This window comes from Vicia villosa, linkage group LG1, assembly GCF_029867415.1.
Source record: "Vicia villosa cultivar HV-30 ecotype Madison, WI linkage group LG1, Vvil1.0, whole genome shotgun sequence".
NCBI lineage: Eukaryota > Viridiplantae > Streptophyta > Magnoliopsida > Fabales > Fabaceae > Vicia > Vicia villosa.
In genome coordinates, this window is record NC_081180.1 from 243,755,620 (window position 1) to 243,768,216 (window position 12,597).

Sequence of the window (12,597 nt, forward strand, 5' to 3'; positions counted from 1 at the left end):
AAAAGGGTATTTTGCCTAACTTTAATTATGTTTTAGGGGGGAAATTAAAAAAATTGAAAAAAGAAGATTAATGAAAATGTTAGGAGTGAGAGATATAGACAAATGTATGGTGTATTTGACGCCTGAAAGAAATAATATTGGTATATATATTGACTTCGTGAAATCGTCTAAATTAATTCACAAACTTTTTTGATACGCATAAAGATAGAAAAAAAGAAATGGTAAATGACGGTATGACGGAAGTGGTACACAAGAATTTTATTTTGATAAGAATTTTATATATTTTTTAATAAAAATTATCGCACGTGAAAATTATACCTTTACATTGTTTTTGAAAGTTCACATAGAAACATACGTACTATTTAAAAATTTTGAAAATAAAAAAAGAATGTCGAATTAAATTTGTTACTATTAAACGAACAAATTTAAAACATATTCTTCAATTATCAAGAGAAAGAAAATAGATGGTATTTTAATTGTTTACATTTGGTCAATAATATTTTTATTTCAAAAGGTAATTGATACATATTATAATTTGAAGATAATCTTTATAAGCAAGTATTATATATAAGAAGAGGGGTCATTTTAAATCAACGTAGATAAAATTCTATTGACTAGAGGTTTATTTAATTTAATTTTCCTTGAAAATTTCATAGTATTTTCTTCAAATAAATAAATAAAAAGGCAAAACAGGGAATAAAAAAACAATCTTCAAAACAGCACATTATTTACCATACTACCCTTCACGTTCTCTTATGGACACGGGTTTATCTCGTAGCCACGCGCTGCGCGTTCTTTCCACCCCCATCTCAGAAATTACCTCCCTCCACGTCATCACGTGGGCCCACACCCCTTCCACGTCATCACGTGGGCCCATATCCCATTTAAAACCCTAAATGAACGACACATTCATCCGAAATTTACTTCAAACTCAAATGTAAATCCAAATCCAAATCAAAATTAAAACATCACCTCCTCATTCACCATCTCAGATTATGACACGTGGATCCATACAAAAATCCAAACCGTCCGTGCCAGATCTCACGGTCAGTTTTCTGGGCAATCTAGAAACTGATAACATCCGTTAGATCATAGATCAATATCAAATCAACGGTTTATAGAGCTTCCCGTTACAACCACGGGCAGATCTCATCCTTTAAGAAGAGGCTCTAGCCATCTCTTCTTCATCGCTCAGATTCGAGTAAGAGAAATTTCAAACCCTAAAAGTTTTACCCTTTTTCATATTTTGGGTTTTTCTTCTCTCATTCGATCTTGACCTCTGTTTTCTTCGCCGGCGCGTGAATCATCTCTCGGCGCGTGGGTTTTACTGCACCGCTGACTTATGCTTTGTTCGAGCCGCATTTGGAAATTCATGCCGGAATTTCGCCGGAGTCTTATCAGACGGCCGTGATTTTCACACTTCCATGGCTTCCGCTGTTCTATCCAACCGGAACGAACCGAATTGGCCACAGCATAGAAGCAGTGGAGCAGGATTCATGGGGAAAACACCTTTCGCTAACTCTAACCCTAACCCTAACTCCAAACCTAAATTAGGAAACAGCAAGAGAACGCAATCAGCTTCCGATGATGCTTCATCGATCAACCGGAGAACGAATGAGGTGAATCATCACTCTCAACACGTGACGTTCAACGTTGCGTCGTACTCGAAGAATGAGCTGAACGAACTCAAGCATCGTCTTGTTTCGGAGCTCGAGCAGATTCGTAATCTTAAGAATCGGATTGAGTCCGGTGAGTTTCAGCCTCCGAGGAAATCGATGAACAAGAAGATTTCTGGTAACAAGCGCCCTGTTCCGAAGGATTTTAAGCGGTCGAATTCGGAGATTGAGGGTTTGATGAAGGGTTGCGGGCAGGTTTTGCAGAAGCTGATGAAAAACAAACATGCGTTTCACTTCAATGCTCCTGTGGATGTTGTGGGAATGAATCTTCACGATTACCACGATATAATCAAGCGACCGATGGATTTAGGTACAGTGAAGTCGAATCTCTCGAAGAAGGTTTATGCTACGCCAGCTGAATTTGCTTCTGATGTGCGATTAGCATTCAACAATGCACTGACTTATAACCCTGAAGGACACTCTGTGAACACAGCTGCGGAACAGCTTTTAGCTAGGTTTGAACAACTTTATCGTCCATTACATGAGAAATATGAAGAGTGTTTAAAGCAAGTTCACCATTTTGAAGAGGAATTGCAGGCTAGTTCTTGGAACCATGTTGAGCCACCAGAAAGAGTTAAGAAGAAGAGGGAGAATCCGAATCCGATTCCAGTCCCTCCTGTAGAATACCAACATCCAGAGCCTCCTCAGCCCCTTGCAAGTTCTTCTAAACCTCCGGTGGAACAACCTCAAGTAGAACAACAACGTCCATTGATGCAGTCTCCAGCGCGTCCGTTGATGCAGTCTCCAGCGCGTACACGCACGCCGTCGCCAATGCAAGCTACTCCAGTGAAGCCTTTGAAGCAGCCAAAACCTAAAGCCAGGGATCCTAACAAAAGGGATATGAATCTTGAGGAGAAACAGAAATTGGGAATGGGCTTGCAGAGTTTGCCACCGGAGAAAATGGAACAGGTTGTGCAGATTATAAGGAAGAGGAATGGCCATTTAGAGCAGGATGGGGATGAGATTGAGCTTGATATTGAAGCTGTTGACACCGAGACTCTATGGGAACTTGATCGATTAGTCACTAACTGGAAGAAGGCGATGAGCAAGATCAAGCGGCAAGCACTAATGGGCAATGTGAATAACAATGGGACTTCAAACAATGACAATGTGGTAAGCTTTCTAAATACCTAATGAGTTATTTACTTAATGTAGTGAATATGGTTAACTTAAGTTACTCATTTTGCTGCTTTTGATGATTGATTAATATGACAGGAAGTACCTGCTAGTGAAAAGGTTGATGAAGTGTCACCTGTTGAGGCAAAGAAGCCTAAGAAAGCTGAAGCAGGGGATGAGGATGTTGACATCGGAGACGATATGCCAATGAGTGTGTTTCCCCCTGTGGAGATTGAGAAAGATAAAGATGTTGTAGTCGGAGGCTACGCAAGTAGTAGTTCGAGTAGCTCGAGCAGTTCAGGCAGTGATTCCTCTTCATCAAGTGGTATATATTAATCTGCTTCTATAACAGGCTTGTTTTTAGATTTACATGAAAAAATTTGAAAGTTAAATCACTGTTGCAGATTCAGATTCAGGGAGTTCCTCTGGGAGTGATTCTGAAGCAGACAATGGGCACTTATAGCAAGATGGGGGGCTTTAGAAACTAATAATTCAGAAGAGTGTGTAGGTAGATGAAGAGTGTTTTTTGAAGGTCACGTAATCTTCAGGCATTGTTTGTTGGTTCAGTGGGGGAGTAGCGGACTGGATTATGGTGTGATGTAGATGTAAAAATGAAAGGCAAGTGAATCAACACAAATTGTAGGCCAGAAAGTAGACTGAAAGATTAGGAATAGAATGGACTAGTGTTTTTTTGTTTCTAGTTTAACTTGTACACATATTAAAGTAAATAGATGACTCATCTTATTTTAAAAAGCCATTTGTGTGCATCTGTTTATTACCTCGTACACATTGATAACATGGGGATCTTTAATTGATTAAAAGACTTTTTTTTTTGCTTATATAGTGACTAGAGCAAATATTTAAGGCAAAATATTATAAAATCAAAAACTCATTATGATCACAAGAATTTTAAGTGTAACATACAAAAAGTTCACAAAAAACAAACAAGTACATATAAAAGTCCTACCAAAATTCAATTCACCTTCCAAAGGCTTTTTGACCAATATCTTAACAGAATTTTATACTAATGCTGCTGACAGATTTAAATAAAAGTTCTACAAAAGTTCCCCTTCCAATGTTGCTCTTTGGTTGGTCTGTTCGGCGTAGCAATTAGCAAAACCTATATTGGTTTGTTTCATTTTTCCAGCTTCTTCAAACAAACAAATTTGTCACCAAGTTCTTTCTCAAGGGCAGCCTGAGTATCAGGTGCCAAACTTTTAAGAAGATACTTGGTGAGGTTGTGCTTAGACAAGATCTCAAAGACCTTGAGACAAAACTTCTTTACTTCTGCCTTTCTTGCTGATTTGCTCGGCATATTTGTCGCCAACTCTTTCATAACATGGGAGACTTTATCCAAATTGTTTTTAACAATCTTTTTTGATGCATTAGCCCCCTCGCCACTCTCGGTTGCTAGTGACTTCATAATTTCCATAACCAAATCAAGGGCTTTGACTCGCCGGAAGTCTGATTTAGCACTTCGACATCTCTCCAAAATAAAACCAAACACAGCATGGCCAATCCATGGTCTTCGACGAAATATTTCTTTTAAAAATCCAGCTTTGATTTGAGACTTCTTAGTGTCAAAATAATCAACCAATGTTTTCTGGAAAATTTGAATAATCCCCTGCAGTTCGGACTCTGCAAAATTACCTGAATCAACAATTTTCAATATCCAAAAAGTTGAAGTTTGGGGAAAGGAAGAAATCTTTTTCTGTTGGTCAGCTGATTGCTTTGAGGTCTTGGTTGCAGACTTCTGCTTTCTCAAAGGTTTTGATGCTAGTTTCAAATTTCTCTCCAGCAGAGATTCAAGTGTGGATAATTGGACTTCAGCACCCTTTGGATAATCCTTTGCTTTAAATATTTTCTTTTCCAATATTCCATATAGACGCTGACTGAGCTGCTCACTAACTTCAGCAGTGTGTGGGTTAACAAATGCCCGCGCCAAATGGGAGTACACAGTAAGAACCTGAGGCTTACCTGTATAACAGTAAGACACCATCAGCAAAAGTTAAAAAACTCTAGATATAAATGCGGCAGCTTCTTATTCAGGGAAATATTTAATAGGCTATGTTATGAGCTTTGTGGTTTATACACAGATGGAAAATCGCATCATAACACAAAGCAAGCGCAAAAACAGACAAGTGGCATCAGTAATGTATGCTTGACTGGATTTATATCCATTTGTTATGGTTTATTTTTTAATGAAATTTAAAGTTTTACAGCTTTTGGTTATAACTTTTTAAAAGAGAATTTTTAAAAGAAAACTTTAAAAGAGAAATTGGTTTGAATAGCTTTTCATAAAATTTCACTTTTTTAGATAATAAATTTTCAAAAAACACTTGAAAGATATGTGATTTTTGTTATGTTAAAATCTCTAACAATGAATGTCTAAACTACTGATGTCAAAATTACTTTAATTTATAACAAATGAGTTTGAAATAGTTTCTACTATTTCGTAGAAATAATTTTCTGAAATATCAAGTTAAAATCACTTTTTTAAATCTATAAATCGGTCTATAAAGGTGTCAGCTTTTTATTACTTTATGAAGTAGTCAACTTTCTATTTAGGGAAATAGCAGCATAACAAACACAAAGCTAGCCCAAAAACTGATAAATGGCAGAAGTAATATATGCTTGCCTGGATTTTCATGAAGGAAAATTTCCAATAATGAAAGGATGCGGAGTTTGAACAACAAAAGCTGGGATTGAGCAGTTTCATTTCCAGCCTGGTTTTTCTTCTCTTTGAAAATCTGAGCAAGATATGTATCCATCCTGAACATTGCATCATCATCCATCCCACTATCCGAATCATCAGAAGCTTCAGGATGGTCCTGACCAGTTTCCTCTGCCTCAACCTCAGACTCAGAGTCATCAGACAGCCCATCGCCCTCACCTGTTTCACCAGTCTCAGCTTGATCTATTTCTTCATCTTCAATATTGAATAAGTCGTCGTCTTCATCATCGTCGTCTTCATCTGCACTAGCTGCATCTGGATGTCTTGCAGGTTTTAAATTTTTTTTTATGACTCGCAACATCCGCATCAGCCCATCATCAGTGATATCACTGCAAAAATATTTGAACACCTACATACAGAGATAACAAGGTTTAGATAAATAGAAAATACAATACAATCTGTAAGCCAAGATATACATGTCAAGTTTAAATTATGCATACAGACAGAGATGATTAAGTTTCTAAATGACTATTGCCTTCCGACAAAGAATGATATATACTATGCCATATATAGTCAGTCAATTATAAATCAATCTCAACAAATCTATCTCAAAAAACAACCAGGTAAATCACTAGAACAAAGTCTCACCATTATATTGCATAGCATGTTCATAAAGTCATATCATTCATTCAATTAAGGTTTGATTTTCTAGATGACAAAAAAATACAATATAGCAACAACCACCAAGTTTTATCCCACTAAGTGGAGTTAATTACATGGATCAAATTACACCAATGTCCTAGCAAAGTTTCTATCCAACTCGTTAATCTCAAGATCTTTCTTAACAGTTTCTCTTATAGTTTTTCTAAGTCTTCCTCTACCTCTAGTTGTTTAACTACTCTCCACAGGTCTTCTCTTTACAAGCCCAAACCACCTAAGCCTATTTTCCACCATCTTAGAAGTTGAAAAACAACAAGTAGAAGGTCCCTAAACTATCCAAGGGTCATTGACTAGAACTGAAGTGAGAAAAAAAAGAAGCATTAGTAAACTACAATGTCACTTCAGTGCAGACCTTTTGTAAGAAGGCGATTTAAAATGTTCATTAAACAGGTAGAATTTAGAGCACATTACAGGGTCAGTTAAACCTGGATAGGTAATTACCTCATAAACTAAAGATTTGTAATTTTGCTTGAATTTAAGCAAACAAGAACACTATAATTCCAAGAGGAATACATCAAACTCATTTCAATTGTGACTGATTATGATCGCTGCATAACAGAAGGAATCCTCATGATTACATAAATGATAGCGAAAGTTTCTGTAAATTATACACCAGATTCATGGAAGTCTCATAGTTACATGTGCATGTTTATGTATCCCCAAATTGAAATGATGCTAAGACGCACCATATTGACATATAGGTATAATAATATGGTACTGTAATCTACTCACATGGAAGGTTCATAGTTATAGGTGCATGTTTATGTGTCCCCAAATAGAAATTGATGCTAAGACACACCATATTGACATATAGGTATATAGGTATAATAAATACGGTACTGTAATCTACTCAATCTACAATTATGAAACTACTGACAAACACTTTTCATAGAACCTGATCAATAGCAGACCGCATAGAAGCTGATGACTGTGGAAGCAGAGAGAGCAATGTATCCACGAGAACATCCATCAATTCAGGTGCATCAACCTCTGTATCATCTTCTCCAGAGGACTCGGGGTTATCAGAAGTAGAAAATGTTTTCTTGCAACAGATGATGAGTTCAGATGCAGCTTCTGAGTACTCCCCTGGACAAAGAAGGACTTGTAAGAGCAACTGGATAAGCAAGTATCTCAGTGCATGATCTCTATTTGCATCAACACTGCAGTCGTGGCTCTTTTCCTACTCACCAGTGTTATCACAGAGATGAAACATAAGTATCAATGATAAATAAAATTATAATGCAGTTCACATAATTTAACTAGAAGATTAATTTAGTGACACAAATAAATGCAGAAACATATACAAAGAAAGAAAACTAAAATCAAGATGTAAATCACAGGATTCTATTTTTACCATTACTGAGCAGAGAATCATCATAATAAAATCAGACATGTAGACAGAAGGTCAAAACTTAAACCAAGGCTTCTTATACCAGGATCATGGATTGTATATACGAACTTATACATGAAAATGCAACATGAATAGTTATCAAAGCATCTAAAGATACATCATGATCCACTGAGTTATGCTGTTTCAATGTTTTGATAGATCAGGTAGAACAACAAATGATCCATGAAGGTCCAGAAATTGGAACACACAGCATAATGATGTCTACTACACTTTGTTTTCTTCAACTGTCAAGTCGATAGTGAACACAAGGAGCCAACAGTTGGAAAGTACAGAATATTAGAAGAAAAATACTACCAAGTACAAAAAATTAAAAACAAGAAAACCTCAGTGACAGACTCTTACAAAATCACAAAACAATAAGTATATATGGTAATAGTTAGTCCCAAATCCAAATCAAGGAGGTGTAGGTATCTTAAACACAATAAGACAACCAACTACAACACTGGCCAATGAGAAAACTTGATGGAATTTTACACATCACATGAGATTCTATTATTTAAAATGTTGAATTACCAAGCTGCGAGAACATCGTTAGAGCTTGAAACTGGAAAAAGACCATGGTAAGTATATGTATAAGTATCAGTAATAGGTTCAAAGCATAAATACCTCTCTGGATAATTTAGCTTCCATTGCTTGCAAATCTTTCACTGCTTTTTCATCCTCGTCGTCTAAAGATCGGAAAAGGGAAACTGAAGGAATATTGCATAAGGTGCTGAAGAACTTCATGAAGTACAAACCTAGATCATTAGTCTCAAGGCTATTCGCCAAAGCTCGTGAGCCATCTCCCTTCTGAGCATTTGCCAACAACAACTGCAGCTGCTCAATACACATCTTGCAAAGAGCATTTGATGTGGGAGATTTTGGCCACCTAAACTTCTCATCCAACTCAAACGAAGTCACTTCAGTGCCAAGAGATGCTGTGAACAAACCCTGAACAGCCATAAATTTCATTATTTCTTTTTGCACTCGGAACTTCTCCTCATGGTCCAGCTTTAAGAATTTCAAAATGCCAGGAAGGGATTCTATAACCCAACTCTTCAAAAAGTCTGAATTCCCATTTGTCCTAGGAGAATCTTTATCCTCAATAGAGCCTATTTCAGAATTTTCATCTGTTGTTTGACTCTGATCTGAGGGTTCCTCCATAGCATTATCTTCATCCACAAACAGGTTCATCAAGTTTTGAACAAAGAGCATGCATCCAGGTTCTGTTTTGAACTGTGACATCAAATTTTTAACATGCTTTGTCCTTGTGATAGAATCGAATTTTCCATTGCTGTGCTTCTGTATAGCCACTATAACGGCAACTCTTTTGACATCATCGTCTCCCACCCAATCTGATAATTGTTTAAGAAAATGTTGTCCAACTTTATACAGCCATGTGTTATTTGTTGATAGTATATCCATCAGGCACTGAACAACTTTGTTTGACAGAACAATTGGAACTAAAGATGCAGACAGCTTTTGCAGAAGAAGAAACATAACATCAAAAGCCAAACGCTTACGGTCATGAGATGAGAAGAGAAGGGATTCTTCAATAATAATTTCACAAAAAGACTTGAGATTTTTCGCAATTTCCTCATCAGAAGAGCAAGATTTTCTACTCTTCTTATGTTTCTTTAATGAATTTGAAGCTGACGCCGCATCTTCCAATTGTGGAACAGTATTGGGTATAAGTATATTTATCAAAACAGGCCAGATACTATGAACACGGGGCTGACAGAAGGTTGCCTCCTGCAATATCCAGAAAATGCATAAGAACCATTTTTTAGAACCCCGTATGAAGTAGTATCTATCATGGATAGGAGAATGGATTTAACATACCTTCAAACAATTACTCAGGAAGGACAGATGATCAGCAGAGAAAAACTGGCTAGAGCTAAACGGGTTTGGTAGTAGTTTCCCATAAATGGAGCTGTCGGTAGAAATTTTCTCTCGAACTTTTAAAGCAAGAAATAGAGCATCAGGATTTCCTACTTCGGCAGCAGATTCAAACCACTTGTCGAGTCCAGGGGCTTCATTAATATGATTTGCTAATGCTTCAGCAGGCAACTACAAATACCAAAGAAAACAACATAATAAATAATGGGCTAGAAATAACTGTTATTGGTGTTTAAAAATAAGACTTGATAGGTTAAACATATGACTCGAAGAAACATGTAATTAGTCACAAAGTTCAGCAATGATCAAATAAGAAAGTGATCTACTCATAGGATGGACGCTTTCGAGTGTGCAAGCAGTTGTTTGCATGATCCTGTTAGGGTACACGCACACGTGCACATAAGGGGAGGAGGCGGAAATGAGTGGAAATCATCAATAGCAAAAAAGAGTAAGAGAATAGCACGATAACTAGCATAACATCATATAAAAGGAAAACAATCTGATCCAGCAAAGTAATTTAATCCAGCCAAGAGATCCACCAAAACATCTCATAAGCTATCAAATGTTTAAGTCATAGGTCAAAAAGGTCTTTTAAATGATCCCGGCTAAATTGACTAGAACACAAAGAAATAATGGCTGTTGATAATTATCATCCACAAGTTTTTGTATGTTGTGTATATGCTAGGGAGTAAAAGGGAAACAAAATTTATCATCTGTAGGTAAAGAGAGATCATGACCACATTGAAACCCATTAAAATCCAAAGCCAATAACACCATAGTGGGAAACAGTCATGAGATTTTAGCAATGAACATGTAAAGGGTAAACTCCTTATACTTATGAATTATATGATATACAAACCTTTTCAACCAAGTATAGAATAATTGAGACAGCAGGCTCTTGCAAGTATCGCTTCTTAGTGGCAAGGGCAATAAGTGTACCGACAAATTCTTTTATGTATGGAGTATCTTTATCCATGCTCCATTCTTGGATAAGCCTTCCTGATCGAGCCAGAGCACCATAAGCAAATAAGCGTCCTAGAAAACAATCTTTCACTTCCTGCAATTTCACACCAAACACACTAGTACCCAACCCAACAAGCTAATGAATGAACAGAAACAAAATAATTATGCAAAAACAACATTGTATACCTGACCCTTCATTGAAGAAGTTACTTCCAACAAATCTACTACGAGTTTAAGAATCGACTCAACCTTGATTTTGTCAATAGCACCAACTAAAACTGTTAAACCTAAAGCAAAACCTTGTCGCGCACACTGCAAAAACAACAAACCATGTCATCTATGCAACAAAACAACTCAGTAAGCAAATTTAACAACAACAATGAACACTTCAATATAAGAAGCATATAGAATGCAAACACAGACCTCTCTTGAAGAAGAAACACCGCGAATAAGCCTCCGAACAGCATATCGAACAGAAGGCGCACATTCATCCAATCCATCATTCTTCTCAGCTTCCAGCTTAAACCCACCGTCACCACCCTCCTTCCCCTGAACTCCACCATAAGCATTCTGAACTTCCTTCAATTCCGTCACCAACTGTTTAACAGCAGCTTCCCTAACCGATTCAGACACCGCCGCCAAGTCCTTAAACACTCCAATATGAAACTCCGGTAGCGAATCGCCGCCGCTTCCGCTAGCAGAATCCGTCAATACAACCGCAGGTTTGGAATCCGAATCTGCAGATTCGGATTCCAATTTGGATTTGGATTCGGCGCCACGCCGTTCCTTTTGGAAAGCTTTTCGTTTCTTCCTGCTTTCCATGGAAGATGGCGTGGCGGAGGATTCGGTGTTTTTAGGTTTTTTAGTGAGAGGTTGTTCCTCTTGAGAAACTATGCCGTTTTTTTCTTCTTCTTCGTGTTGTTCGGAGACGGTGGTGCTTCTTTTCTTCTTGCTGCTACTACCCATCGGAATTTTGGGATTGTTGTTCGGGGAAAGAGTGGTGAGAGTGAAATGGGAGAGAGTATGGTGAATGCGGCTTTAGGGTTCAGCTTAAACCTCAGACTCCCTCAAGCCAACACTAGTATTCAGGTTAACGGGTTTCTCATCTATATTTTATTATTTTTTCTAAATATTATTTTTTGAATTTTATAACCAATGTAATAAATTAGGCTTAAATATATTTATTTCTTATTTTTTTTATTACATTTTTCAATATTATGTGTGGGTAGACCTTCTAACACAATTTTATGTATTAATTTTGTGATGATTACAAAATCGATATGTAAGGTGAAAGTTGTTCAAACTTTATAAAAATTACATATATCATATCTTTAAGTATTGTGAAACTAAATTCATCACTTTAAACTCAACATAATATATGTGATGGAGACTACATCGAAGACAACTCAAATGTCGCAATTAGACGACTAAAGAGACAACAATGAAAATAGAATTTTAGATATCACCTCTTGTGTTTTAATATTGTATTCGTCAATCAATTGAAGAAAAAAAATTATCATTACTTATATACCAATCACTACATCTTATATATTTTGTGTATGCATCCAAGTTGTTTATCTCTTCGAAGTTATATTTAAAAAATTAAATATGTTGTTGCACCTTATTTTCAAACCAATTATATTTACTTTTTTAAGTGGTTTGTGTGTTATAATTTTTGCTTTATAAACACTACACATAGCATATCTCTAAAAAATGTGAGATTAAATTCACTCCTTTAAACTCAGCTCAATATAGATGTTAGAGATTACAGTGGAGATAACTCAAATGTTGCAATTAAGAAACTAGGTGGATCGCAATAAAGGTGGAATTTCCGACGTGCACCCTTATAATCAAGTCTCAATGAGTTTGAAACATGAAAGATATGGGAAGCGCAACAAATCTCAATGAGCTTTTAGCGTGAAAGATGCAGGAAGCACAACAACAGGTCTATGATATGCTCTAATTATGATGCACTTGCTCTCGTGAGATGGCCCGGTGGGATAAAAATATTTCACCTTGTGCAAAGCATTTTGAAAATAGTTGTGTGCAATAAAGTACTATCCTCTAGAGACTTCGCATATTCCTTGGAGAAGGAAAGATTCTCAAATGTATCTCACAGAGCCCGTCTTCAGCCTTCTCCCTACGTTTCTGAGACTCCT

The 12,597-nt window shown here is 36.7% G+C and overlaps 2 protein-coding genes across 2 annotated transcripts; one reads left to right on the forward strand and one right to left on the reverse strand.

The window, feature by feature from the left end:
* Positions 1-1,174: 1,174 nt before the first annotated feature.
* LOC131645055 (transcription factor GTE7-like) lies at positions 1,175-3,545 on the forward strand. The gene is made up of 3 exons (XM_058915711.1): positions 1,175-2,789; positions 2,892-3,117; positions 3,197-3,545. The coding sequence occupies exons 1-3, from the start codon at positions 1,425-1,427 to the stop codon at positions 3,253-3,255; spliced, it is 1,650 nt and encodes a 549-aa protein (XP_058771694.1). The 5' UTR covers positions 1,175-1,424; the 3' UTR covers positions 3,256-3,545.
* A 120-nt stretch (positions 3,546-3,665) lies between these two features.
* LOC131645054 (uncharacterized) lies at positions 3,666-11,534 on the reverse strand. The gene is made up of 8 exons (XM_058915710.1): positions 10,862-11,534; positions 10,625-10,750; positions 10,335-10,532; positions 9,419-9,646; positions 8,204-9,328; positions 7,082-7,366; positions 5,431-5,875; positions 3,666-4,769 (listed from the first exon to the last, which is right to left on the reverse strand). The coding sequence occupies exons 1-8, from the start codon at positions 11,402-11,404 to the stop codon at positions 3,928-3,930; spliced, it is 3,792 nt and encodes a 1,263-aa protein (XP_058771693.1). The 5' UTR covers positions 11,405-11,534; the 3' UTR covers positions 3,666-3,927.
* Between the last annotated feature and the right edge of the window lie 1,063 nt (positions 11,535-12,597).

Excerpts from the sequence above, each read along its gene's own strand:
- LOC131645055 (XM_058915711.1), top strand. The coding sequence starts at position 1,425 with ATGGCTTCCGCTGTTCTATCCAACCGGAACGAACCGAATTGGCCACAG. Across the intron at positions 2,790-2,891 it reads CTTCAAACAATGACAATGTG|GAAGTACCTGCTAGTGAAAA; the intron begins GTAAGCTTTCTA and ends TTAATATGACAG. Across the intron at positions 3,118-3,196 it reads TGATTCCTCTTCATCAAGTG|ATTCAGATTCAGGGAGTTCC; the intron begins GTATATATTAAT and ends TCACTGTTGCAG.
- LOC131645054 (XM_058915710.1), bottom strand. The coding sequence starts at position 11,404 with ATGGGTAGTAGCAGCAAGAAGAAAAGAAGCACCACCGTCTCCGAACAA. Across the intron at positions 9,329-9,418 it reads TCCTGAGTAATTGTTTGAAG|GAGGCAACCTTCTGTCAGCC; the intron begins GTATGTTAAATC and ends TGGATATTGCAG. Across the intron at positions 5,876-7,081 it reads TGCGGTCTGCTATTGATCAG|GTGTTCAAATATTTTTGCAG; the intron begins GTTCTATGAAAA and ends CTCTGTATGTAG.